The sequence below is a fragment of the Gymnoscopelus braueri genome (assembly GCF_963280865.1).
Source record: "Gymnoscopelus braueri genome assembly, chromosome: 9".
Classification (NCBI taxonomy): Eukaryota; Metazoa; Chordata; class Actinopteri; order Myctophiformes; family Myctophidae; genus Gymnoscopelus; species Gymnoscopelus braueri.
In genome coordinates, this window is record NC_137610.1 from 14,822,950 (window position 1) to 14,850,304 (window position 27,355).

The following is a 27,355-nucleotide window of genomic DNA, read 5'->3' on the forward strand; positions in this document are numbered from 1 at the left end:
TTGACCACAGAGCAACTGACTACCAGCTCTGCCTCTGTGCCTCGTTTTCTATAACTCTGCCTCTCTTCTTTTCTTCCGTCGAGGGCAGTCGGAGGAGGAGGAAATGGAATTGGTGAGTTTTGAGAGAGAGAGAATGCCTGGGCGAAGTTGTGCTGCGTGTACATGCTTCTGGTAGATCGTACTGTACATGCTAGAGCGAAAAGGAGGCTTGAGACACAGAGATTGGCTCTCAGGGTTGCCAACAATAACAAATAGAGAAACGTCGGGGTTAAGCTGAGTTTGTCACTGCATGTTTTGGGTTTGGCCTGCGAGAATTGCCTCAGCCTGTTTAATTGGCTCATCCATTCCTAACACGTTCACGTTAGTCATATACCACTGGTGTGTGTGTGTGCGTGTGTGTGCGTGTGTGTGCGTGTGTGCGTGTGTGTGTGTGTGTGTTTGTTTGTGTGCGTGTGCGTGTGCGTGCGTGTGCCCGCGCATATGTGAGAATGTGAGTAAGTGAGAGTGGGAAAGACAGGGGAGAGGTGATGTGTGTGTGTTTGTGTGGGTGGATTTATGTTTTCAACATACAATGCTATTATTGTGTCGTATTCACATACGAGAAAAAACAAAACAACACTTTGAGCGCACGGGCCGGTTGACAAAAGCGATAGATCATTATTGTTTCATTTTGTATTTTCCCCGAGAAGTCAAAAAGATGACTTCATTTTTGAATGATGTCATCATGGTGTGAGAAACTTCTGGGTTTGGTGAAGTCATCTGGCTGGAGTGTTGAAACAATGTAAGGAAGCCATCAAATAGATCCTAGTTGAGTCCCACAGCAGCTGCACACATGCTTGCTACATCATATATTCAGACCGAAGACAAAGGGATCTGGATTTGTCATATTGTTCTGAACTAATAAATGTGTCTGATTTTAATGAGTGCGTTGCGTGCGTGCGTGTGTGTGCGTGTGTGTGTGTGTGTTTGTGTGTGTGTGTGTGTGTGTGCGTGTGTGTGTGTGTGTGTGTGCGTGTGCGTGCGTGCGCGTGTGTGTGTAGCCCATGCGTGCGTGTGTGTTTCTGGTGCTTTAATAGTCTGGTTGCATGACTTCACCGTGCTGTGTGGATGTGTATGTGGGGGCAGCATGCTGGCCACTACACTAAAACACTGGGGTTTTATTCTCATGGCAACATTGTTGCGCAAGTTGAACATACTGTACATGCTCAGGCTTTGAAGTAGAAAACTATTTATTTTTAGATATTATTGTATGTCTCAGTCACTCCCCCACACACACACACTTTCCCTCACTTTAGAATGCTCCATGCACTCAGCGCCACCTGTCCAGCATTATCCCTGTAGTAGCATTGTTTTAAATGTGATCAAGTAAAACCGATTTGGTTATGCAGTCCCCTTGTGCCTAACATTGTTGTGTTCAGCACTTGTAGCAAACATTGGGACATTTAATGTGGTTATACCAAACATCCACGTGTTTGAACTTCACAGGCGATTTGAATGATTTCATTACATTTCATTGGAAGAAACAATCCCTCTTTGCCTCTGCTTTGGCATCTAATGACATCTTGTTTATATATGTTGTAAGCGTACGTCAACTGCTTTTCTTACAATGATCTCTGAATGGTAATGTTCTTATAAAAATCCCATGATTATTTTCAAGATTACATCTGCTGTCCTGATTAGATTAGTTTTTTTTTTATTTCATCAGCATTTTTGCCTTTCATTGCCAGTTCTCTTTGTCAAACCAAAATCAAAATTGAGTGGTTCAGTAATGCAGTTGGAATGGTTAAAGCTACACCGCCACCTTGTGGCTAAAGTGATCGCACAGTTATTTCACTAGGCCAATGGCCCAGTATTCAAAACTAACTGGGTATCCTAAAAGTAAGGAAAGATGTGTTACCTTTGCTGAAGTTTAAAATCTTTTTTAGATAATATGTTGTGCTATCTCATTAACCCATTAAGACCTGGAACGCATCTGTGTCACTTTTTGATTTGAGCTAAAAAGCATTATTTTACACTTTGGCTATTTAAAAATAGCAGATATACAAGCTCTTATATACGAGCTTATAGATCTGCTATTTATGAAAAATCGAGAAAATGTGTGCAAATTAATATATTAATATTATTTTAAAGCGTACATTTTTAACTCAATTCTTTGCTTCTGGGGGGTCCCTGGAACAACATATTTTGAGATGGGGGTTCGCGGCCAAATACATATCATTTTGGGGGTCCTTGGCATGAAAAGGTTTGAGAACCACTGATATAGAAACATAGGTTTTTCAGAAAACCGTTAGGATTTAGAAGACATTTGTAGAATCGGCTTCAGGTCTTAATGGGATAAAATCTTTTTCAGTGAATATGTTGTGCTATCTCATTACATTGCTTCATCCTATAGGCTGATGATGTGAGGCGTTGTGTTTTCTCCTTGTTGTTTGTGCAGAACACCCAGCGGATAAGCAGTTCCCAGGCACTGGGCACCCCGGTAGTGTCCGTCACCACCCCGAGCTTACCCCCACAGGGCCTGATGTACTCAGGCATGCCCACTGCCTACAACCCTGCCGGTGAGTATGGTACGGTACGCTACTCAGTGCAAAGCATGTCTCAACTCTCAAGCCTGTTATATCGCAAGCTGTTGCCTCTTGATCTTTTTCCTCTCGTCGTGACTCCTGGTTGCAGCACCTCGATTTTGGGAGTGCTCTTTCTCACTGTGTGACTCCTGGTAGCTCTTCTACCTCGATTGGCAGTGGGTTCTCACTGTGTGACTTTGTGGAGTTGTACTTCCTCGACGGTGTAGTCTCGCGTATAGCCAGACAACTATTCCACAATCTCCGAATGCTACTGTATGTAGAGTCTGGAACTACACCTACAGAAATTTGAGAGAGGAAGCTGGCACTTCCGTTCACTTTGGCTATTCAAAAATAGCAGATATACAAGCTCGTAGCGCGGCACAGAGTGCCGCGCTACGAGCTTGTAGATCTGCTATTTTTTGAAAAATCGTGAAAATGTGTGCAAATCTTTGAATATATATATTTATAAAGCGAACATTTTTAACTCAAATCTTTGTTTCTGGGGGTCCCATTTTCTGACAAAAAAACTATTCAAACAAAACAACAAACACAACATAACAGAACAAAACAAAACAGTAAAAACAGTAACCAGATAACACACATACATGTTTAAATGCAAGGTGTATCAAAACAGTATAAAATGTATAGACAAAGACAGACAGTAACCAATGAAAATATATTTTAAAAAATGTCTTATTTTTTAATTTCCATTTCTGCTTAGCATCAAGCTATATATGCTTAGAGGATTTTGATTTATATTAGGATAGATTTGCGCGACTGTAAAGACAAAACGGAAGTGGGGAGGAGGCTTCACATCCGCTTTATATTCTAATCATGATCAGAGCTTCATCGTGTCCCAGACTGTATGACCGGAAACATTTGAACATTGTGGGAGGCAACAGTCTGGCCACGCGAGACTAACGACCGTCAGTCACCGTGTGACTCTCAGTTGTTGTTGTACCTCAGATCAGGTGTGCATTCTCAAATTTTATTTGACGATTAAATGTCACACAATTGTCACACGATCAACGTGTTTTTGCCGTTGAACATTTGGCTCATATCTGCCCTCTGCAGCAAAAGTTCCACAGGGCAGATATATGACAAATAACTTAAATAATACAAAGAAATGACTGACATATTTAATAACTTTATACTTTCAAAAAAACATTAATAGTGGAAATGATCTACAAGCTCACAACGCATCGCATTGTGAGGCGTTGTGAGCTTGTAGATTTTTCCACTATTTTTGAAAATGTTTGAAAACATGTGAACATTTTTCAACATGGATCTCGATCGCGAGTCGGACTCTTGGGTGTTGTACCTCGATTGGGAGTGCATTCTCAACTGCTTCTTCTGTGTGGTTGTATGTTTTTTTTCCAGAGTACTCCCTGAGCAGCGCAGAGCTCTCTTCCCTGCAGGGCTTCAGCTCTCCTGGGCTCTCTCTAGGATCCATGTCGGCATGGCAACAGCATCAACTGGGCCAGGCAGCCCTAAGTTCTTTGGTGTGAGTAACACGCTGCCAAACAAAAGCGCTACGCTCTGCAACATAACCCTCATGAGTCAATATACCCACACCTCCAAAAAGCTTATCTTCTTTCTTTTGCACCCACTGTTTCAGCGTGGCTACATGTTCTAATCACCACTCTAGAAGCTAAGGTCCTTTTGTAATTGTCGGTGTCATTTATGCATGGACATTAACCCATTAAGACCTGCAATGCATCTGTGTCATTTTCCGATTTTAGCTAAAAAAAAAAGCATTATTTTACACTTTGGCTATTTTTGAAAAATCGAGAAAATGTGTGCAAATCTTTGAATATATACTGTATATTTTTAAAGCGAACATTTGTAACTCAAATCTTTGCTTCTGGGGGGAGGGGTCCCTGGAACAAAATATTTTGAGATGGGGGTCCACGGCCAAATACATATACATTTTGGGGTCCTTGACATTAAAAAGTTTGAAAACCACTGACATAGCAACATAATTTTTTTCAAAAATATCGGAACCTCAGGCCTTAACACATTCCATGCCAGAGGTTAATCTCATAATGTACTCACCAGTGCCAACGTTTTATTGTTGTTTTTTTGTTTTTTTCACGTCGCCATAGACCTTGTTAAAATCCTTAAGATTGAGCTCTGCACTGTTTGTAAACATCGCCGAGATCTCCCTGCGTCTATCAGAAAAAAACACGTGTCAAACGGAGCTCCATTGTTGTAGTTAGAACGGTTTACGTTAAACAGTGATATGCGAGGAGAAAAAACTACAAGGAGAAAATGGAGTTTCAGTTTCGTCATTAGAACGAGGGCCGACGGGATCGGCAAAACCGGATCCCAAATAATTCTGTTTCCGGTGGTCAAACCGGAACCGGAACTGGATCAAAAAATTCCGAAAGTGCACTTTTGGTGATATCAACGCGAACCGGCGGTTCGCGTAGATCTACGCGATTGGCACGTGGCGGCTTTAAATAGGTTTGCGTAGATCTACGCGATTGGGACTCAATGTGTTAATGGGTTAACTCTCCCCTCTGTTGTCGTGCACAGGGGTGGCGGTCACCTACCTCAGGGCTCCAACCTCTCCATCAACACCAGCCACAACATAAACATCAAGTCCGAGCCCATCTCACCACCGCGGGAGCGCGTCACCCCCTCTGGCTTCCCACAGCAGCAGCAGCAGCAGCAGCAACAGCAGCAGCAGCAGCAACAGCAGCAGCAGCAGCAACAGCAGCAGCAGCAACAGCAGCAGCAGCAGCAGCAAGTGTCCAGTCGGCAGGACCTGGGGCGGTCACCCGTGGACAGCCTCAGCTCCTCCTGTAGCTCGTACGACGGCAGCGACCGCGAGGACCACCGGCCGGACTTCCACTCCCCGCTGGGGCTGGGCAGACCCCCTGCCGGCTCCGAGGACCGGGAGAGCCCCTCTGTCAAGCGCATGCGCATGGACACGTGGGTGACATAGAGAGAGCGCCCCACGGTCGAGCCTCCAGTCACCAGCCTGTGTCGGAGAGAGTGTGGGAGGGAAGTGGGTAGACATGGAGAGAGAACAAGAGAGGAAAGCGTCCTTAGAACTATCGTTATGATGCTATTATTTAACTCCGTTTCATTTTGTACGACTGAGAGGCAAGCGTAATAGGGAGTGTCAGGACATGTCAGGATATTATAAAGTAAAGTTTTCACAAGCTGATACAGTAAGGAAAGGAAAAAAGTTAAAACTCAAGTAGCTGGACTGAACTTATATGCAGACGCAATGCTGTCAGGTACTTGGTGCAAAATCAGATGATGTTTTGCAGGAGTATGATGTTCAATGGAAATAGTTAATAAACATTAGGCTATAGATTATTGTAGTCACTGGTCTAGTCGGACACTTAATTGTAGTTGCTGTTTTTGCTGTTGTGGTTGCAAGTTACAAACAATCAGAGAAGGTTGTGTTGCTTTCTGGCTGAGGATCCCTACTTTATGATGTTCACTGCAATAACTCACTTTTCAAATTGTTGCTGTAACCATACAGGTGATTTATCTCAATGAATCTCTAATAATTTATTAAATGAATTGATTAGGCCCAGAGATACATACAGAGAACACAGGGATACTTAGCATTATACAGGAGTTACAGTCTTGATCATAAACATTTTTGCAACAGTAGAAGCTACTTTGCTGTATAAATGAAACAATATTGTTGGAGGAGAAAAAAAAGATAGGAAAAAATGTATTGCAATAATACCATAACATTGATTTTATAATTTAAAAGAATATGATATCTAATGTGCAATTAAGACAATGAGAAGCTGTCCAGTTGAACTGGTGAGTAAATCAAGATGTTCATGGTGTGCAACAATTCATCAGATAATATAAGCCAAAGCTGTTTTCTTTTGTGTTGTTTTGTACTGTAGCTATGGTTTCTTAGCGGTTATCTCAAACGCGTCTTTTTCCGCCATAGTTTTATTATTATTATTATTATTATTATTATTATTATGCTTTACCACAAATAATGTAAAGTCATGTAAAACCAGATCTTGAATCATATCTAAAGCCATGAACACTTGCTGTTCTGTTTGTATAATTGAACATTTGAGCCAAACGTTTTCTTTTGTTATGTAAATAGCGACTTTAATATATTATCACCTAGGTGTGTGTGTACATAACGTATGTATTGTACTCTCACCCGGTTTCAAGAAAAGTATATTTTTGTGGATTACAGCCAAGTTTACAAGGATAGACCCTTAAAAAGTAGATCATTCACTGGTCATTGCTACTTAGCAAAATTTACTGTAATCTATTCTAATTTGCATCATCAATATTATGGTCCATGTTATATTTTTATTTTATTGTTTTGTTCTTTAAATTCCAGACAGTAAGTTTGGGTAATTTTCCCTTTAATAGTGGTGATTGTTTGTCCTCAAGAAAACTGTAACAATGCTTAGGTTGAAGTTCCACTATTATTAATTTTGTGAAGGATAACCACAAGGCTAGGGGAAAAGGGTCTCTTCCCACCTATTGTGTTTGCTAAAACTTGCAGCTGCTGAATACACTGCCAACATTGAAATCCCAAGGTCCCACCTCCACATTGAAGAATAGCACATTGCTATAATATGTAGCTCAGCTGAGAGACATGCCACCTCACAAGCCATTTCCACAGTTCTATTATTGGTTCAACTTTAGGGAAAAGCAGTAATCCTACTATATCCAGTCAAAGTGTCCTCTGAATTGTTCATGCCTGTGTTCTCAAGTTGTAAATACCGCAGTTTAATGCAAAATATCAGTCATGATTATATACAAAACTCTCATTTTGAGTTAAATGGCTCCAGATATTATATATTATATCCATGTCCCATTACTAGTAGGAGAAGGAACCTTTAGGAGCCTGAAAAGAAACCTGAGGTCATTGATGTACCATAGAGGCAGGGTGTAATGAGACAGGGCTGCCGCGCGTGTTTGCGTGGCAGACCGCGCAGGGACATTTAAGGCTAATTTTTACGTCGTTGTCAGCGCTTTTTTTCTGTCGAAAACGTGTCATTTCTGTCGAGTGACATGGCCGTGCAACGAAATATAAATGAGCCTCTTTAAGTGTCTGTTATGGGGGGATGGGGCTCTGATCTTGTATTCTATTCCATCCTCGTGGAATCAAAGAATTCAGCAGCAAAATCACAAAAAGAACAATGCAATGCCATTGACTTGATATCACTGCTGGATTGCACACATTTTTATGAGAAGTTTGCTATATGAGAGGAGGTATCACTCTGCGTTCTCCATGCCCTATTCTTGTGTGTCTCTGATGCCAGAGCTTGTTTTCTAAAGCTCCTTCATTGACTCCATAACAGTTGACGATATAAGCCTATAATGATCTATGCAGTTACTGTAAACTCATATTGTACTTATCGCCCAGATGCCACCCTCACAAAGTCACGGTGCAGGTTCAGAGTAAAGATGTCATTGAGGGTCACATATTAATTCACAGAGCACTTGAAGAGATGATGTTTGACCATTGGCTGGAGCAGATGAGGGTAGTAGACTGTTAACCTCTTTACGCAGTCAAATCTTCGGAGTTCATTTATCTTGGAGAGTGTGGTCCATTTGGTTTATCTCTAAACATCATGCTCTACCAACGCACCCGTCTCCTGAGCTGAGCGGTGTGCAAAAAGACTTTTTGGTTTACCTGCAACAACACTCTCTGGGCTAAAATAACACAGTGGACTTGATTGTGTATCCTTAAGTGCCACAGCCAGAGGATGCTGGATTGCAAGTTGCACAGCCTATAAGATTTAAACTAAATTTTTATCATTTGGATATTTTGAGGCACTCTCCTCACTTTCACATTTAGCGGTCAACAGAAATTGTCTTAAGAACATTGCGACAACATTACAAATTATGGTTGTACCTGCCATAACTTAATCCAAATCAACACAACGCAACATTCGTTTTTGTTTTTCCTTGGAAGAAAAAGCAATAATACATGATGACAAAAAACAATCTGTCTTAACAGCTTCACCTCACAATTGTGCACACACTTTAGCACTTAATGACATATCAGGGAATTTTTGTAGTTTCTCGATTTATATGCACAGTTAGGAAAATGCCTTATCCCAAAGAAAAACTACACTATTTTCACTCAGTTAACAAAAAAAAAATAAAGGAAAAAAAATTACAAGGCAATGCAGAGATCAAGCAAAACTCAACCTGTCCTGCCTCTCCTCGGGCAAGATTCACACAAGAAAGTGTATAGGGAATGCAAACGTGATACACATGCTCATTTTGGTTTATGTATACTGTCCAAAAAAAAGTGCACAACTGATGAATGTGAAAGGAAAGGGTATTCAACAAAAACTTTGTAGAGAACTTTCTTCACTTTGCTGTGCAAGAGTACACTGCTTTGCTTCATGGCTTTTATAAAACAGAACTATGTGTTTGGTAATAAATGTTTGTTGTTGATAGATCACATAGCTTAAGAAGCTGTTTTCGGTTTGAGCGCTCGGACCGATTGGCGGCACAAGCTGGACTTTGTTGCCAAGATTGAAATTAACTGTTTCAAAAAAAAAAATCGAGAGAGTTAAGTTAAATCTGCATTTTATTTCCCTTGAATGTGTTGTTTTATCTTCATCGTACAATAAATATTCTAGTGAACTTTTTATTAAACAATTAACATACTATGCTAGATATTGTTGTACAAAATTTGTATTCTACATTCACAAAAGTACAAATATTGGCTTTTACTGTGTAATTTAGGTTATCTTGCTTATTCTGTATAAATTGAAGTGAACAACTCTTATGTAGAATTTGTCCTCTTGTGAAGTCCCAAACAACAGAGACTGTCAACTTTATTAAACACCTCAATGTATGCTCAATCTGAACTCAATGTCCCTTTATGTTAGAATTAGGACAAAAAGTGTCTTTCATTAACCCATTAAGACCTGTAACGCATCTGTGTCACTTTTTGATTTGAGCTAAAAAGCATTATTTTACACTTTGGCTATTCAAAAATAGCAGATATACAAGCTCATAGCGCGGCACCGAGTGCTGCGCTACGAGCTTGTAGATCTGCTATTTTTGAAAAATCGTGAACATGTGTGCAAATCTTTGAATATATATTGTTTAAAGCGAACATTTGTAACTCTATTCTTTGCTTCTGGGGGGTCCCTGGAACAAAACATTTTGAGATGGGGGTTGGCGGCCAAATACATATCATTTTGGGGGTCCTTGACATGAAAAAGTTTGAGCACCACTGATATAGAAACATACGTTTTTCAGAATACTGTTGGGATTTAGAAGACATTTGTAGAATCGGCCACAGGTCTTAATGGGTAAATTGCATACATCAGTAACAGGCACACAGTGACAACAAGTTTAAAAAGGCCCCTATACATTTTTTATGTACTGTATGTGAACATGATTATTTTGTCCACTAGTCCAGTGGTTCTCAAAGTGGGGTCCGGGGACCCCCTGGGGTCCTTGAGGCGGTTCCAGGGGGTCCCCAGCAAAAGTAGTCAATATAGCATCACGATCATTTTAACCACTTTATCTATTTATGTTGGCTATTTAAAAATAGCAGATATACAAGCTCGTAGCCTGTCATTTCGTGCCGCGCTGCGAGCTTGCACATCTGCTATTTTTGATCATTTTGGGAAAAAAAGTGGAAAATGTTTAGAATTACATTTTCTCTTCTGGGGGCCCCGGGCACAAAACATTTTCAGATGGGGGTCCCCGCGGAAAAAGTTAACATGATTGTACTCATTGCTTTAGAGTGGTTGGTTGGGCAATAACGGAGGTCTCCCCGTCTCTCCAGGTCTTCAGTAAACAGAACAAAAATTATTCAGGTCGGATACCAACTTTATCCAATAGGAAGAGATAACTCATACAGGGTACAGGATAAATAAGTGAAATTGGAAGTGATGACACAAAGAAATGAGCAGGCAGAATTGGAACTGGAACACTGTACATTTGAAGCTGATAAATAGGCACTGTTTCTTTCCTGATAAGATAAAGATTTCTGTTTTAAGCTGGAGAGACAGGGAGACCCCTGTTATGGGGGGGAGGGGGGATGGGGAAGAAAAAAAAACTATTACAATCATTACAGTCAATCAGATTCAGAATAGAGACATTTAACCTTTTAACAAAAAAACGTTTGTTTTTTTGACCCAAAAATATCACTTACCCTACTTTTAAATGAGAATTGCATAGGTTTACAGGTTTCTCTAATGATGTGAGGCAGTATAGACCTATTTGTGCACCTGGTTATCTCTCTCACAAAACTAAACCAGACTCTTTTAGTGAAGAACGGAGCAAGCCACCATGTCTATACTGTATGTGAAAGAGTCTCAGGAATGTTTGAGGCAACTAATAACAATTGTCAGTGGTGTAAAGTAAAGTAAAGTAAATGTACGCAAGTACTGTATAAGTACAATTTTGAGGTATTTTTTACTTTACTGGAGTATTTCCAATTTTCTGTACTTTTACTTCTACTCCACTACATTTCAGAGGCAATTATTATACTTTTACTCCACTACAATTTGAAAAGTTTACTTACTAGTTACTAGACTAGTAGATTTTGATTATTATTACAAAACATACATTAACGTCAGCCCTATGTACATTTAATTCATTTGAAAATAGCAGATCTACAAGCTCACACATTTTGGGCTTGTAGATCTGCTATTTTCAAAAGATTTTAATACATACACATTCTGCACAATGAGCACTTTTACTTTTGTACTTTAAGTACATTTTGATACCAATACTGTTGTACTTTTACCCAAGTCAATTTTGAATTCCGGACTATTACTTGTAAGTGCAATGTAGAGTATTTCTACATTGCAGTATTGATACTTTTACTTGTGAAAAAATGCGAGTACTTTTTCCACCACTGACAGTTTTAAATGGTTGTTAACAATAAAGTCAGAAAGAGAGAATAATATGAATGTTCATACAAAGTAGCCACAAGGGGGCGTTGTGATACAAGAAATGATACTGTTGTGATGAATGGCGACCTGCTCCGACCCCATGGCTCCAAACCTAACCTACATGTACCATTCTATACTGTCAAATATAACGTGAAGGCGAGTCCAAACTGTGTACTAGTCTGTACGATAATGTGGAGGCAAGGCCAAGTTGGTAAGTCTAACAAGGTTGGTAGCCGAATGAAGCTGGTTTACCTGTAGAAACGTGATTGCATCATGTGTAGTGGAGAAACCTCCCTTGTAAAACTACAGAATGAAGACACACATCACAGCCTTGTGTCTTTCTGTAGTTTTACACAGGATTTCTCCACTGCAGGAGGTTTCTCCACTACACATTCAACAGTGTAATCAATCCAAGTGTTATGGATCGTACATCCAAGTTTACTCTCCACAAACGTGGAGAGTAATTGGGGGGCATGAACAATTTGCACATGTATTTTGTTTTATGTGTGATTGCTGCATTTTTAAACTAGGTTAACTGTTTAACAGCTAACAACAGGCCCTATATTTGTTAAATATTGAACTATTTTAGTCCAACCTACCCCCTGGTAAACCTTTTTGACTTATTTGGAATATAAAATAATATTAAGACTAATGCAAAACATGGCTTTTGGATCAATTAAGCCTATTCATGAGCCTATTCAGTCTGATAGCTCTCTTGCAGTGGTGGAAAAAGTACTCAAATGTTTTACCAAGTAAAAGTATCAATACTGCAATGTAGAAATACTGTTACAAGTAAAAGTCCGGTAATCAAAATGTACTTGAGTAAAAGTAGAAAAGTATTGGCATCAAAATATACTTAAAGTACAAAAGTAAAAGTACTCATGCAGAATGTTCAATGTCACAAGTTTTCAAATGTATAAAATGTATGAAAATAGCAGATCTACAATGCATCGCGACGTAGTGGAGTAGAAGTAAAAGTACTGAAAATTGGAAATACTCCAGTAAAGTATAAATACCTCAAAATCGCACTTATAAGTGCAGTACTTGGAGTAAATGTACTTAGTTACTTTCCACCACTGGTTAGCTATAGCAGTCCCTCAGTGCATGTTCCTGGCATCCTTAGCTCTCATGGCCAGCTGTGCTAGGTGCTGGAAGAGGTCCAGTGTGCATGAGCAGAGTAACCAGGCAGGGTTTTGGGACTGTTTGAGTTGTGCAAGAAGGAGGGCAACAGTCCACCTGCCACACACAGGGGCCCTGCCCTGTGTGGGTTCACATCCCAGTCTTTTAACTGCCTGCCAAGTTGGGCTTCTTTCATGTGGGCTTCTGAGCTCCTTTAAGACATCAGCAAATATTGAACATGGCTCGGTCCAGTCTCAGACACATCTGTTGTCACATAATAGTCTCCTCTGTTATAGGCAACAGACAAGGGAGGAGAGCTTGGACATCAGTGGTTCTGTTGTATTATCTCCTACGTGTGTGTTGTGGACAGAAAGCTATAGTTGATTCTCCGCAAACACGAATGCTCACTTTTGATGAGCTTAGGCTAAACCGTGTTCCACTGTAAACAACGAATGCTAAACCATGTTCCACTGTAAACAACCAAACAGGCATGTAGGAGGAGGAAAAAAGAAGGGAGCCCGAGTCTAATGAGGCATAGCCACTGAATGCCAATGCCTAGCGCTTGGTGATCAGGGTTCGGATAAGAAAAGGAACAGATAGCCAGCATTTCACATGCCTTCAGGCTTGCATGTTGCCGAATGATCCATCAACAGCATTTTGGAATGTTTTGGGGAGCTTAACAGGACAGTTGCGTCCTTGAATTAGGCTAGATTATGGCATTAATGAGGATTTCAAAGTACTTAAGGCCTATGAGTAAACTCATGATATGACTAGGCATGAAACTAGCTGGTGTGTTGAATCATGACAAACAGAACAATGGCTTAAAAATGCAGATCATTTGGAAAATATTCAAACAAACAAGGAGCAAATCGACAATTCATGAAACTCCGTCTCATACTTCATAGAACTTTCCAGAGAGCTTTTTGTTTTAGGGGCGTGGTTGACCGAACGCATTGCTCATCATTTGGGGTTGTCTGGGACTTTCTCATAGTTGTTGAAATACTCACCTGGTGGGACTGGTAGGGCCAGTTTCACCCTTGACATTCCAGTCCATCCACCAACCAAAGTTGTTTTCAAGCATCAGAAAGTCTTTAAAGCCCTGCTCGCAGGGAACATTTCCTCATTTTCCCCATAGCAGGAAAGCTTGAGCCATATCGGTGAGAGAGAACAGCCTGAGAGAAAGATACACGTACAGTAGGCCTACCTACAGTACATAGGTGTTTGTCAGGCCTCTTTTTGCCAGGAGCTCTACTATACCACACAGGTATTGTATGCGTTTTGTCTAAACAAGTTTAATAGGCTTTAAAGAGCATTGTTACCGTATGTTGAATGATCTCTGTGTAGCACCTTAGGCACAATGCTGACTTAATGGTGGTGATCAGTTTCCTGGCAGCCACTATTGTTGTCATCATGTGTTAGTGCGATACAATACTAAAGGCGGTTACACACCGGCGAATGTGCGAATATACGCAAAATTCGGACTCGTTCAAAATTCGGACTCGAATAATTAAAAGACGCTTTTTCGCTTCGCTTTTCCGCTTTTTCGTGCCATGTACGCTTGCATTGACTTTATAAGGTTTTTAAAAAAAGCGTATTATTCGCACGAAAAAATCGCCCCGGTGTGTAAGGACCTTTAGTCGTACTGTCTGCAGGGTTGCCAGGTCTGCTTATTATAATTTCCCCGCAAGATTTTATTTGTAAATAGCCGATCTACAAGCTCACAACGCGTCGCATCGCGACGCGTTGTGAGCTTGTAGATCTGCTATTTTCAAATAGCTGATGTATATGTTAAAGTGCTCATGTGGCCCATAGTCGCTTCTTTTGGGCTGGTTTTCCTAGACCTGGTTGCTTGTTTCTCTCACAGAATCTGGCAACACTGACTGTCTGCGTCGTTGAAAGATAAGAATGTAAGATAAAACAATGTTTTTATAGGCGTACATGTGAAGCACTGATTGTGAGACAACCTTTCCTCTCGCAATACATCGTAATCTACATACTTTAACCGGTTTCAACCTGGCGTCCTTATTTTGGGCATGGCAAGAATTTTCAAAAATCCTCTTTTTGATCCTTCCTTTTTAAATGCCAAAATATTGACAATTGCCGATCGACAAGCTCACAGTGTGTCACATAGAGCTTGTTGATTGTCTATTTTCTTTATTCTTTGTACGATTAAGTATTGGGGTTAATTAATAAGGTTGTCAGTATAGGTGTATACTATGTATACTTTAGGCCAGTGGTCGAGCCCCAAAACAGAAATTTGATGTCTCCCCGGGACCCAAATTAGTGAAAATAGCCGATCTACAAGCTCACAACGCGTCGCGATGCGACGCATTGTGAGCTTATAGATCTGCTATTTTCACTACTTCTTAAAAGTTTTGTATTTATTTTTTATTTAGGGAATTTATTTTCTTTTTATATATGTATAAAATATAAGTTATATAAGTTATTTTGAAAAAAAGGTCAGATTTGTTTTTGTATCTTTTGAAATAATAAACAAATAATGACAAAACTGTATACAATAATAAACAAAAAAAGGGAATATCTACTCGAGACCCAGAAAAAAAATAGTCTGTGACCCAACCCATGGGTCCCACACACTGCTGTAGGCTATATAATGTGCCTGGGAAAATAAATGTTTCATAAACAACAGATCAGCCAGATGGAAGTATTAGGTAGTACAATATAGTGCAGAATTACACAATTATGTAAACTAGTCCATAGCCGTCGGGGGATATGAGCACCCAAAGTATGTGCAGTTTGGGTTATGTGCTGTACAGCAATAGTCCAAAACCTAATTAACAGCTTACATTTTGGGAAAGTGAAAAACGGGCGTAACACTTTTCAGGACATTTGAGACCATACCTCAGGGCTGACAAAAAAGAGATGTTGTGCTTCGGGTGAAGCCCGAGGAAAATGTCTGACAGTATTGTTATACCAGTTCCTCATCAGAATTGATTTGATGAGGTTACTGGTCAAATAGATTACAAACCCTTTTTTAATCTGCACTATGGTGGTTAACTGAGGAATGTCCACAGGAAGCTTGTTAGCAGTGGTGGAAAAAGTACTCAAATGTTTTACTTAAGTAAAAGTATCAATACTGCAATGAAGAAATACTCTGTTGCACGTAAAAGTCCGGTATTCAAAATGTACTTGAGTAAAAGTACAGAAGTATTGGCATCAAAATGTACCCAACCCATTTAGACCTGAGGCCGATTCTAAAAAATCTTTCTAAATTCTGACCTTAGTTAACTGAGGTCAAAAACTGAGGTCAAAAATTTAAATAAAGGGTCGCCCGCTGGCCTAGCGGTCCAGGTGCATACCACATAGGTCATAGGCTGATAATCCAGTCTGACAGCGTGTCGCGGGTTCAATTCCCAATCCCGACGACCTTTGCTGTGTGTTACCCCCATCTGTTAAGGGTGACGTAATGGTTATCTCCCACCTAGTGCCTATACTGACGTAACGTAACGGCTGCCGTGACGTAACGGCTATGTCCCACCTAGTGCCTCTACTGGCCTTTCCCCTTTTCTCTGCTCCCTTGGCTATCAGCCACCTCTCCTTTCGGTAGAGGAACAGCGGATCTCGGTTCCCTCCGTCAAGGCCCACATTCTGCGTTGTCAGCGGATCTGGGACCGTACTCAAGCCTCCCTACTCCGCGCTTCTAAGCGTTCTCAGCTTCAGGCCAACCGGCGCCGCTCCCCTGCCCCGACTTACACTCCCGGGCAACTGGTTTTGCTTAGCACTAAACACCTGACTTTCAAGGCCCAGTCGCGTAAGCTTTCTCCCCGTTTCATCGGGCCCTTTGCGATTGATTCTGTCATCAACCCCTCCTCCGTCCGCCTGAAGCTCCCCCCCGACATGCGTTGCCATGCCTCGTACCACGTCTCCCAGATTAAGCCTTGGGTCGCCGCCCCTTCTCCCCCCCCTATTCTTCTTCCCCCACTCACCTTGACCGTCGATGACCGGCTTCCGGCCCTGTCTGTCGATCCCATTCCTTCCCCTCCCGTCGCGGATGCCCCTTCGCCCCCCTTTGCCGACGCTTCTGCTCCCTCCCTTTCGGTCGATCTCCCTCCTGGCCGCTCGATTCGCAAGATCCTGGACGTTCGACGGCGGGGTCGTGATCTTGAGTATCTTGTGGACTGGTTGGGTGGCACTCCCGGTGGCAGTTCCTGGGTTCCCCGTACCCAGATCCCTTCCCCTGATCTCATACTGACCGTTACGTCATCCCCGACGATGACGTCATCCTTTGGGCCTATATCTTTCACTTAGGCTTCGGATTCTAGCTGTCTGATAATAAAAGATTACTAAAAGTTTCTTAAAGTCTATTCAGCTAACTTTCTTATAACCCTTTGGTTGTTCTACCGAACAACTTTGATCATAAGCTTTCCAGCTCCTTACTCCAGGAGGCAACTAGCTTGCCTGGACTCCCTCGTAGATCTTCACCAATCTACGTATTTTGGTCTTTCCATCTTCCACACCCCTAACACCATCTCTCTCCCCATTTCCTGTTAGCCTACTTTCCTCTAAAATAAAGGCAGAAAAAGACCCAAAAATAACTTATACTTTTTTCTTTACAAAAATGTATATTGCTATACACTGTACATAGCAACAACAACCCCAAAAGGGGTTCCTGTGTTGAAAGGTATAGTTACGCATAGGGGTTCCAGGTTGCAAAGCAACGCGTTGTGAGCTTGTAGATCTGCTATTTTCAAATGGCATTAGTATATAGGGATAAAGTGGTTAATGCATGTTTTGTAATAATAATACAAATCTACAAAGTAACTTGTAACCTGAGTTTTCAAATATTTGTAGTGGAGTAAAAAGTACAATATTTGCCTCTGAGACGTAATGGAGTAGAAGTAAAAGTTCTGAAAAATTTTAAATAATCCAGTAAAGTAAAAATTCCTCAAATGTGTACTTAAGTACAGTACTTGAGTAAATGTACTTGGTTAATTTCCACCACTGCTTGTTAGCATGCTTATGGAAACAAATGGTATCCGCTTACCAGCTCACAGTATCTGTTTACATTCCACCCTGCTTACGGTGCTCGGACCACACCCACAAATCTGTCCACAGACGTGCTCAACACCACACACTGACTCACGAGGTGAAAACAATACCACGCTGTCACAGCTGGTAACAATACAGTCAGTAATTAAAAATTATACGTAACTCCGGCAAGAACCCATTAAGACCTGAAGCCGATTCTACAAATGTCTTCTACTGTAAATCAGTAGAAACAGTTTTCTGAAAAAGCGTATGTTTCTTTATCAGTTGTTCTCAAACTTTTTCATGTCAAGGACCCACAATTATATTTATTTGGCCGCCGACCCCCATCTCTAAATATTTTGTTCCAGGGACCCCCAGAAGCAAAGATTTGAGTTAAAAATGTTTGCTTTAAAAAAATATATATTCCAAGATTTGCACACATTTTCACGATTTTCCCAAAAATAGCAGATCTACAAGCTCGTAGCGCGGCACTCGGTGCCGCACTATGAGCTTGTATATCTGCTATTATTTAATAGCCAAAGTGCAAAATAATGCTTTTTTAGCTCAAATCAAAAAGTGACACAGATGTGTATGCGTTCCAGGTCTTAAAGGGTTAAGAGTCTTAAAAAATCATTTTGTGTTCAGCTGCCTTGTATTTTGCCTCCATATACAGTAAATCAAAAGAATCTCACCTTCACTGTTGCTAAAAAAAAATTCTCCATCTGAAAGGTATTCTTCTGGACTGCTCAAAGATGGAGGTCAAGAAGAAGACTTTCTTGGAGAACCTCCGCATTAAAACCAAACTACCCAACCTGAAGAAGCCGGCCAAGAAGACCCCTAAAAAGCAAGGGAAGAAGCTGGCCTACAGACGCAGTCTCTCGGTCCCAGACCTGAGGCTTGCGTTGGGCGACCAGACCGACCTCTCCCCTATGGACAGTGCCCAACTGACGGGTCGCTCAGACGCCATGTTCTTTGGTTCGTCGCCCGGTCAAAGCGACACCGACTCCATCGCCAGCGGCTCTATCGCCAGCGGATACATTTTCACCGACCAACTGAGTGATACGGTGGAAAACCGCGCCGAATCGCCCTACAGGACAAGTGCACCTGTAGAGCCTGTGGAGACCCTCCACGAAGTCGAGGAAGGCGTCGACGGCAGTGAAATCTACTCGCAAATAGATACGTCCTCCAAGGTCCGCTTCAAAGATGATTTGCCGGCCACACCAGCCGTTACTGGTCTTCCCGTCCCCGCGCCGAGGCGGACCGGCATGATTACGCCGACACGGACCATGTCAGTGGACAGAGAGGACATCTCCCCTGAATGTCTCCTCACTAGATCGCGCCGCGGCGGCGTGGGCTCGATCGTAAGATCGAACTCGTTCGAAGATGAAAAAAGCCCTTACACGGAAAAACTGGCCCCAGTAGTCCAGCGAAAAAAGCTGTCCTCCAACCAGAGAGCCATCAGACGGTACGATAGCTGGTCGATGCCCGCCGATGAGCCCGTGGAGACGAGCGCAGAGGGTGCGTCTTTGGATCAGGCCTGTGGCACACCCAACGAGGAGCGAGTCTCCTTACACTGGTCAGACTCAGACCCAGACAGAGAAGTCCTCTCCCCTTTTTTCTCAGAGGTATTGTCTATGGAAGAGTGCCAGCTGGATGAGGCCACAGAGGAAGCGTTAGAGGTGAGTCTGCACGCATGCAAAGTTTTGCCAGTTTAGTAGTCAGTAATGATACGTAATGCTTTACACTCTCAGAGTTAAGTGAACACTCAAACCTTTACCCTGTGGGTGCATTTAATGTTTTGACATTGGCTAGTTAGATATTAGACACTGTCTATTTTTATTCTATTCTATTTTGTATTGCATAATGGTAAATGATCTGCAGTTCTATAGTGCCTTTATCAAAAAGCTCTTTACAATGTGGATTATAAATACACACACACACACGCACTCGCACTCGCACTCGCACACAGAAGGCAGAGGCAACTGCAGTTAGGCATTCAGTGTCTTGCTCAAGGACACTTCTACACAAAGCCAGGATGAGCCGACGATCAGAGGGCCACTCTACCTTCTGAGCCAGTTATTACTTTATTAGATTGAGACAAATGTATTCAAGTATTAATACAACTGCAATAATAACATACAGTATGTGACTTGTTCGTTTAAATGGCAAGTAATACATTGTGAGTGACGTGTGGCATTTAGCGCATTTTGAATTGAAGATAAAAATATAATAATACGTTTAAAAAATACAGAACAATATATATTTTGAGAACTTGTGAATATAGGAGAATATATATTTTCATCTAAAATATACTTGACAGTAAGTATGCATTGGGTCCAAAATATATTTTTGCCAAATGTATTCATCATGTAGACAATAAGGCTCTCCGACCTACTTACTTGCTTAGTAAATGTAAATGTGTGAGGTTTTCTAATTAGAGTTTGCGTTACTCTTCACTAGCCAGTGGTGGATTCATTCCCAAATATAAACCTTTTAATCATAAACATATTCCTGATGTAATTGTAGCTTGATTTTTCCTAGCATAATGTCAAACCATCAGAGTTTTGGTGATGATACATGTAAACTGAGCCCACGATGTGAAACTTAACCCGATATTGTTTAATTGTTCTCGAACCGGCGGAACCGGTTAGTGGAGCAGTGTGCCAGTTAAGGTTGAACAAATATCTCTCTTCTGATTTGGTCCCATAGAATAATAACATGTCCTGATTTGTTGATAAGTAAGCTGTTGTTATAGTAAGCGGTATTTCCGTGAACGCAGCTTTTTTAGCAACTTCATACTCAGGCGGCATGGCTTCCCACCCCTCGAGTATGCAAAGTGTCCACCGTTCAAATACCCAAACGTTATTAATATACAACATTGTAAAATATTATGCCAACGATCCTTTTCTACATCAGATCAGTGAGCAGGGTGATACCTTCGACGATGCCATTCTGGATCCGGCAGATGGCTCCGTGAGTACTGAGTACTGAAAGTGCTGCGGTGTTCATGGGAATAGGCAGAGCTGCATATTCTACAGTAATAAAGTCCAACTAATGTGATTTGTCCTCCTCCGCCACAGTTCCCAATGCCCCTCCCACTGCAGAGGTATCGCCTCAACATCGACCTGAAGGAGGGAAAGAATCTGGTCGTCAGAGACAAACGCTCTGGTAGGTCGAGAGATGATAATTGCCATTGTGTCATAAGGCTCTGGAAACAGATTGATAATATCACTAATCTTTTGGGAGTTTCTAACACTGTTCTAACACGTTTCTAATTTCTATGACAAACCAAAGTGTTTAAAGTTGTACAATGCAAATTCACAACTAACGATTTTTAGCAACCTCTGCTGGTCACTACCGTCACTGCATACAATTTCCGGAGTCCTCGATTACCCAGAATTCCATTCGTTTTCACCGGAAGCCGGAAGCGTTTCAAAAAGCGATCTTTTAATTGTTTTATACTATCTACGGATCGTTTCTCTTAGCCAGTGGAGCATTAGTTACCATGAGCTGTGCTTTCTTTTTCTGTTCTTTTTCGATCTTCCAATCCTACATTCTCTTAAAATCAGCGTGAGGTTAATTTTTGTAAATAGCGCGGTAGTTCCTGGCCAAACAGGAAACCGTTGCGATAGTTCCTGGCCAAAAAGGAAACCAGTGCATTTCCACCTCCGTTTTCCGGCCAGATGACGTCATTTCCCCGGGAAAGTCCCCCCAGTCCACGTTCAATAGAAAATATATAAATAAAAGGCTTCCGGGGGTGAAATTCATGGAGTGGGTGTTGTGAAACTTTTGCCACTCACAAAAGATATACAATTTAACTTTAGTTTTGTTGAAAACGTTACCTAGTATGCCTTTAAATATCCACTAACAGAATGTTGGATCACAGGAAAACACACAGTGGCAGTGGCTTTTTAAGGAAAGTGTTTGGAATACAACATAAACCCTAGCAACCCTATACTGGCCATGTCATAATAGGCAAACATTCGGCGACAATTCGGTTTTTAAGTCTGACGTCTTTTTGTAGTCCGACGTCACTGCCGGGTCCAAGTGGCACCAAGCGCCGTCCACTCTTCGTTGTAAACAAACATGTCGGAACCCGTAAATCTTTTTGCAATAACCTCCTTTTTCAGAAAGGAACCATTGAAGGTTAAAAAGGGTCTTAATGCTAATATCATAGATAAAAAGTAGGCTAATATATGTATTTATATACATATTTATTACATATGATTATTCATTATCATTATCATTATTAATATATTATATTATTTTTATATATATATATATATATATATATATATATATATATATATATATATATATATATATATATATATATATATATATATAAATAAAATAACGATTTCCTCTTCTCTTTGTCGTTGCCAGGAGAGCGGTAGAATGACACTTTAGTCGTTATTTTAGTCTCAGATCTGTTAAAACAGCGAGGGACACAGCACTGCGCATATTGGCAAAACACACACTTGTACCCGGAAGTTGTTCTGAGTCTGACGGGCCGCATACATACGTCATGGCTTAACAACAGAATGAGTTAACTAAACATGCTGTGAAGGAATATGAGGGGGCCGTGTATAGACCCCTGGGGGTTAACTTGTTCATATATAAATTATATATATCTTTAGGCTCTTGCTGTGTTGGCTTTCAGCCAGAGGCAGAGCAAAAGTCAGTCGTGCATAGTGCATACGACACTGAATGAATATACAGTTAGCACACCTTGCTAAAGCAGGCTACATGTACAGTACACACCTCACACAAGTTGACGACAGCATTTGCAAAACAATAAAAAAAGATTTCTGTTTAGTTGTGGGCCTGTGTTGTTCACTACTACAGTATGAGAATAAACAACCCAGGTATGCAGTCAGACAGGAAGAAATAATTTCATGCCAACAGTCATGGTCGCGTTTACATTTCCTGCTAACCATACCATGAAGCCTGTTTCATGCTATTCCATACGACGTAGTCACTCGCCAAAAACAGCCTACAAGTGTAATAATAATACACCACCTCGTGCAAGAGATGTCCATTTATTTATTTTTATAAATGTTTTCAACAAGTCATAACTTGTGGTATGTAGGTTAAATGGAGGCATGCCTTTGTGTTATTGCCTTCTATAACCCACAAGTACAGGTTTCACTGAAAGAGTGTTTGCTGTTTTCAAAAATAAAACCGCAACCTTAAGTTTTTTTTTATCATAAAATACCACTGTAGTAAATGTGTAGTTTGAACCCTTATTTTGTCTTATTATGGGGAGTGAATCCAATATAAGATAGAAAACCTCAAAATGAACTGTGCAAGATAGTGTGTGCAGGTGCCAAACACAGGTATTACTGGAATGCAACAAACACAAACCTCCATCAGTTTCATCAGTTTCTTTCTTCATGGCCTTCTCACTAGGTTGTACTTTTTGATAACAGCGACCTCAAGTGTCCATAAATGGTATTGCAGCATCATGTGGCCAGTACAGGCTGGCATTTTAGGCTATTTAGTACCTTGAAAATAAAACATTTCAACGTGTTGATAATTGTAGGTTAAGAATGATGGTCTATATATGTGATATAAAAGCATTATTATTATTTTTTTAATCAGTCTATTTTAATGAACCTAACTGAACCTAAACTAGAAGGCAGTGTATGCTTTAATCTCTAACAGTACTTGAGCAGGGCCTAAAGAGCGATGAGGAATACATGATGCTCTCTAAATAATGCACCAGTGTTTCTGTCTGTTGGCTGCAGTAAATCCCTGTCACCGGTTCGGTCTCCGTGCCCTAGCTGCTCTCCCCGCTAGTTGAGACCTTACTTTTCCCTGACACGACGATGGCATCACTGTGATGATGCAATCCCCACACGCCCCCCCTGTCCTCTCTCCACTGTTTGCCCAACAATCAACACCGTGCCAAACACCCACCGATGCCATACATTGTCATTACATATTCTGAAAGGACCCACGCCGCCACCAAGCCCCCCCATCTCGCTTTTTGTCGTCCCCCCCCTCCATTAACCCATTAAGAACGGGAACGCATCTGTGTGTCATTTTTTAGATTTCTTTTGGCTATTCAAAAATAGCAGATCTACAAGCTTGTAGCGTGGCACCGAGTGCCACGCTACGAGCTTGTGGATCTGCTATTTTTTTTAAGAATCGTGAAAATGATTTTTGCTTCAGGGGGGATTCTACAAAATTTCTTCTAAATCCGAACAGTTATTTTGTTTTTTTTAAACGAATGTTGCTATAATCAGTGGTTCCCAAACTTTTGTATTTGGCCTACGGACCCCCATCTCAAAATATTTTGTTCCAGGGACCCCCCCAGAAGCAATGATTTGATTTACATATGTTCACTTTAAAGAATATATATTCAAAGATTTGCACAAAATGTTCAAGATTTTAAAAAAAATAGCAGATCTACAAGCTCATAGCGCGGCACTCGGTGCCGCGCTATGAGCTTGTAGATCTGCTATTTTTGAATAGCCAAAAGAAATCTAACTTGAAAATGAAAAAATGACACTAAAAAATGACACTTGAAAATGAAAAAATGACATGCGTTCCCGGTCTTAACGGGTTAATTTCCATCGTCACCGTTCTCAGTCATGGCCAGAGCTTTTTTCTCTCTCCGTCGCTAGCTGCCACATTCTCCTCCTGTCAAGTTGCCTGGAGGTTTCCCTGTCACAGGCTGGCAGGGCGGAGCTGCTGTGGGTCCTGCCTGCCTTTTGCGAGATGTTCATTTGGAGTGGGGAGCTGACAGGCCTGACAGCCCATCCCCACAGGGCCTTTGTCATGTGATTCGAGCCTCCCTGCAGGCTCCTCTCAAGCACGCCTTTATTCCCCCATACAAATGAAGGCATGGGGACTGTGGCTTTCATTTTTTTTTTTTTGGCCCAATCTGCATGCCATGGCAAGAGACAAAGACGTCCCGTACCCCCACCCTGCTCGCAGACAGACTTTCTTAACAGGCTTGGGAGATTAACACTGGTTGCTTCTGGATTCTGGTTCTCTGGTTGCCTCATGCTGGCGAATGTTTCTACGGCGTTCACAATTAAACAGCTACATCCCCTCTGTTTTTTGCCAATAGATGTGGGGGCGCACCTCCTCCCCGCATATTTCTGTCCCTCACACAGCAGCCCTTTGATTTAAACAGTATGGGGGAAGGGTGTGTGTGTGTTTGCGACTCTGTGTGTGTGTGTGTGTGTGTGTGATAATACGTTCTGTGTGAAATTAAAGGAGATAAAAAACCATTAGCGCTATAGTTTTCCCCGTGCAAGTTTCTTACCCTGTGGATGCATGTTAACCTAACACCTCCCATTAATGACCATTTGTGTCTCATTGTGCTGCTCTCTCTCTCTCTCTCTCTCTCTCTCTCTCTCTCTCTGTGTTGTCATTCCAGGGACCAGTGATCCTTACGTCAAATTCAAACTGGAAGGAAAGCAGTTCTACAAAAGCAAAGTCGTGTACAAAAACCTGAACCCGCGGTGGAACGAGTCCTTCTCCCACCCGCTACGCGACAGAGAGCATGTGGTGGAGGTCCTGGTACGTACAGTCGACCTCCCTGTCGACTTGTTCTAAATGATCGGCACGGCCTCAGCTTGAATGGCAGCGCAAAATGATATGTATTTGGCCGCCGACCCCCATCTCAAAATATGTTGTTCCAGGGACCCCCCAGATGCAACGATTTGAGTTACAAATGTTCGCTTTAAAAGAATATGTATTCAAAGATTTGCACACATTGTCACGATTTTTCAAAAAATAGCAGATCTACAAGCTTGTACATCTGCTTTTTGTATATATCTGCTATTTTTGTGTAAAATAATGCTTTTTAGCTCAAATCAATAAATGACACAGATGCGTTCCGGGTCTTAATGGGTTAACTCTGATAGTGAACTATGAACCCATAAGGGTCCATTTGGTTACATTTGTACACTATCTGGGTTACAAATGGGTGCAAGTCAAGTGGCCGCAGTGTCACTGCAGTATGAAATAAAATAACAGCATGGGCACAGCATCATACAGTGAACTTCTCTCTTAAACTCCTCATTATCATGTTTTTTTGTCCCAGGTCTACGATAAAAACCTCACCATTGATGAATTCATGGGCTCGACAACTATTACCCTCAAGGATCTTGAATTGTACAAGTGAGTTGTGCGTTTCATACAGATTTGTGACATTATTATACATGGTCAATGCATTACTTTAGTATTGGGATATCCCATAAGTACCATCGCTGATTCTTGTTATCTCTGCCATACAGAACCATACAGATGGAGCTGCCTTTGGCTGATCCTAAAAGCAAAGAGAACGACATGGGGGTCATTATCGTTGATGTCTGCATAATGTTCAGAGATGCCACCATAAAAAGAAGTCCGGTAAGAACCATATGTTTTACTGTTATCACACACACAGCACAGAGTATGTAAGTTGAACTAATTTTTACACTTTTCACACTTTTTTACAAAAAAGTTGAACTCATTTTTACAAGTTGAACTCATTTTTACACTTAGGATTTTTCTTTTTTTTTTACCACTTACTGTACTGTTTGTACTGATTAGATTTCTTCTGTTTGACTTGCAGAGGTGGCCAGTAAAGAAGAACAAGGTGTGTGTTTTTATTATCATTACAGTATCTCCAACTAAGCTTTGGAATGTACTCGTTTCATTCAGCATGTTGACCAAACACTATTATTCTCTGGGACCTTTCCTGGTTTTAGGCACTAGGGGGCAGTAGATCACTGTACTATAGAGCAACAAAGAATGAGGTGTTATGCCTGGGAGGACTCGGTGCTTTTGTGGGTAACCTTGATTTCAATGCAATCTATTTCTTTTGTGGTTTAACAGAAAACCCTTTTGTTGCGATGCATGTTGCATTTTGTGGCATATCGTTTACTGAACAAAAATGTGTTGGAACATTATTATATAGTGATCAAAAAGTTTGTCAAAAATAATCATATTGACAGAATACATGAAGGAGCAAAAAAATAATAATACTAGAGAAGCCCTTACTATAACACCACAGTATTGGGTATTACATGGAGGAAATAGAATTGCATTCAGTATATTGTAGCTGTAATTATGTTCTGAGTAAAGATGGAGGCTGTGTTACTGTGTTTGGGGGCTCACGCGGCAATCATTGTTGTATCCGTGGGTTTATGTTCACACCTATACAGACGCTACATCTGCCACTGCTCAGTCTCTTGATGGACCGGTAGACAATCTCAGTTTGATATTAGACGGAGGGAGGCGGGGGGGGGTGGATGAAGCAATTTTCAAACACGTTGTAGGTTATCCTCTACAGATGGCTAAAGGGACTCGGAGGGAGAGACGGAAGGGAACGTGTGATGGGACTCCACACGTTTCCACCGTCGTTCTGCTGCCGAAAAATCACAGTCGCTAATTTAACAATGTAACGATGCTAACTTCGCCCCTCCCCTCCCTCCCGCACCCGCCGCCACTATTTTTCCTTTTCTTTTCTTTTTTTTGTCCTTTTTGATAAACGTACAATTTCTTATTGTGTTTAACACCTATTCTGGAGGTGGTGAATACACACTTCTCACACAACTCTACTCCCAACCCCCCCCACACACACACACACCCTCTCCGAAGTATCATTTTCTCTCCCTACACAGTAAAATCCACACAGCGTTAATGTATCCACTTGTAACTCTGAGAACGTACAAATGTGACCAAATGGACTTGTAGGGGTCCATTTGGTTACACTTGTGCTCTCTCAGGGTTTTAATTAACACTCAGGATTTGTTGCTTTGTGTACCATGTTATACCCCCACCAAGATATGGAACGGA

At 41.3% G+C, this 27,355-nt stretch overlaps 2 protein-coding genes across 16 annotated transcripts in view; both read left to right on the forward strand.

Annotated features, from left to right (window-relative positions):
* Positions 1-9,197, forward strand: part of mef2aa (myocyte enhancer factor 2aa) — a 96,461-nt gene extending 87,264 nt beyond the window's left edge. For 5 of the 15 annotated variants that reach the window (XM_080437895.1, XM_080437897.1, XM_080437906.1 and 2 more), the window contains 4 exons: positions 89-112; positions 2,438-2,567; positions 3,945-4,068; positions 5,103-9,197. In XM_080437895.1, the coding sequence (XP_080294021.1) occupies positions 89-112; positions 2,438-2,567; positions 3,945-4,068; positions 5,103-5,514 (690 nt within the window). In that variant the 3' untranslated portion in view covers positions 5,515-9,197. The remainder of the gene's footprint in view (positions 1-88; positions 113-2,437; positions 2,568-3,944; positions 4,069-5,102) is intronic. The other 10 variants (XM_080437903.1, XM_080437899.1, XM_080437908.1 and 7 more) reach the window with 4 other exon arrangements.
* A 4,495-nt stretch (positions 9,198-13,692) lies between these two features.
* The window catches only part of mctp2a (multiple C2 domains, transmembrane 2a), a 57,709-nt gene continuing 44,046 nt past the window's right edge, over positions 13,693-27,355 (forward strand). Inside the window, exons 1-8 of the mRNA XM_080437892.1 lie at positions 13,693-13,829; positions 18,284-19,233; positions 20,471-20,527; positions 20,635-20,722; positions 24,948-25,090; positions 25,617-25,693; positions 25,810-25,924; positions 26,130-26,153. Of these exons, the coding sequence (XP_080294018.1) occupies positions 18,307-19,233; positions 20,471-20,527; positions 20,635-20,722; positions 24,948-25,090; positions 25,617-25,693; positions 25,810-25,924; positions 26,130-26,153 (1,431 nt within the window). The 5' untranslated portion in view covers positions 13,693-13,829; positions 18,284-18,306. The remainder of the gene's footprint in view (positions 13,830-18,283; positions 19,234-20,470; positions 20,528-20,634; positions 20,723-24,947; positions 25,091-25,616; positions 25,694-25,809; positions 25,925-26,129; positions 26,154-27,355) is intronic.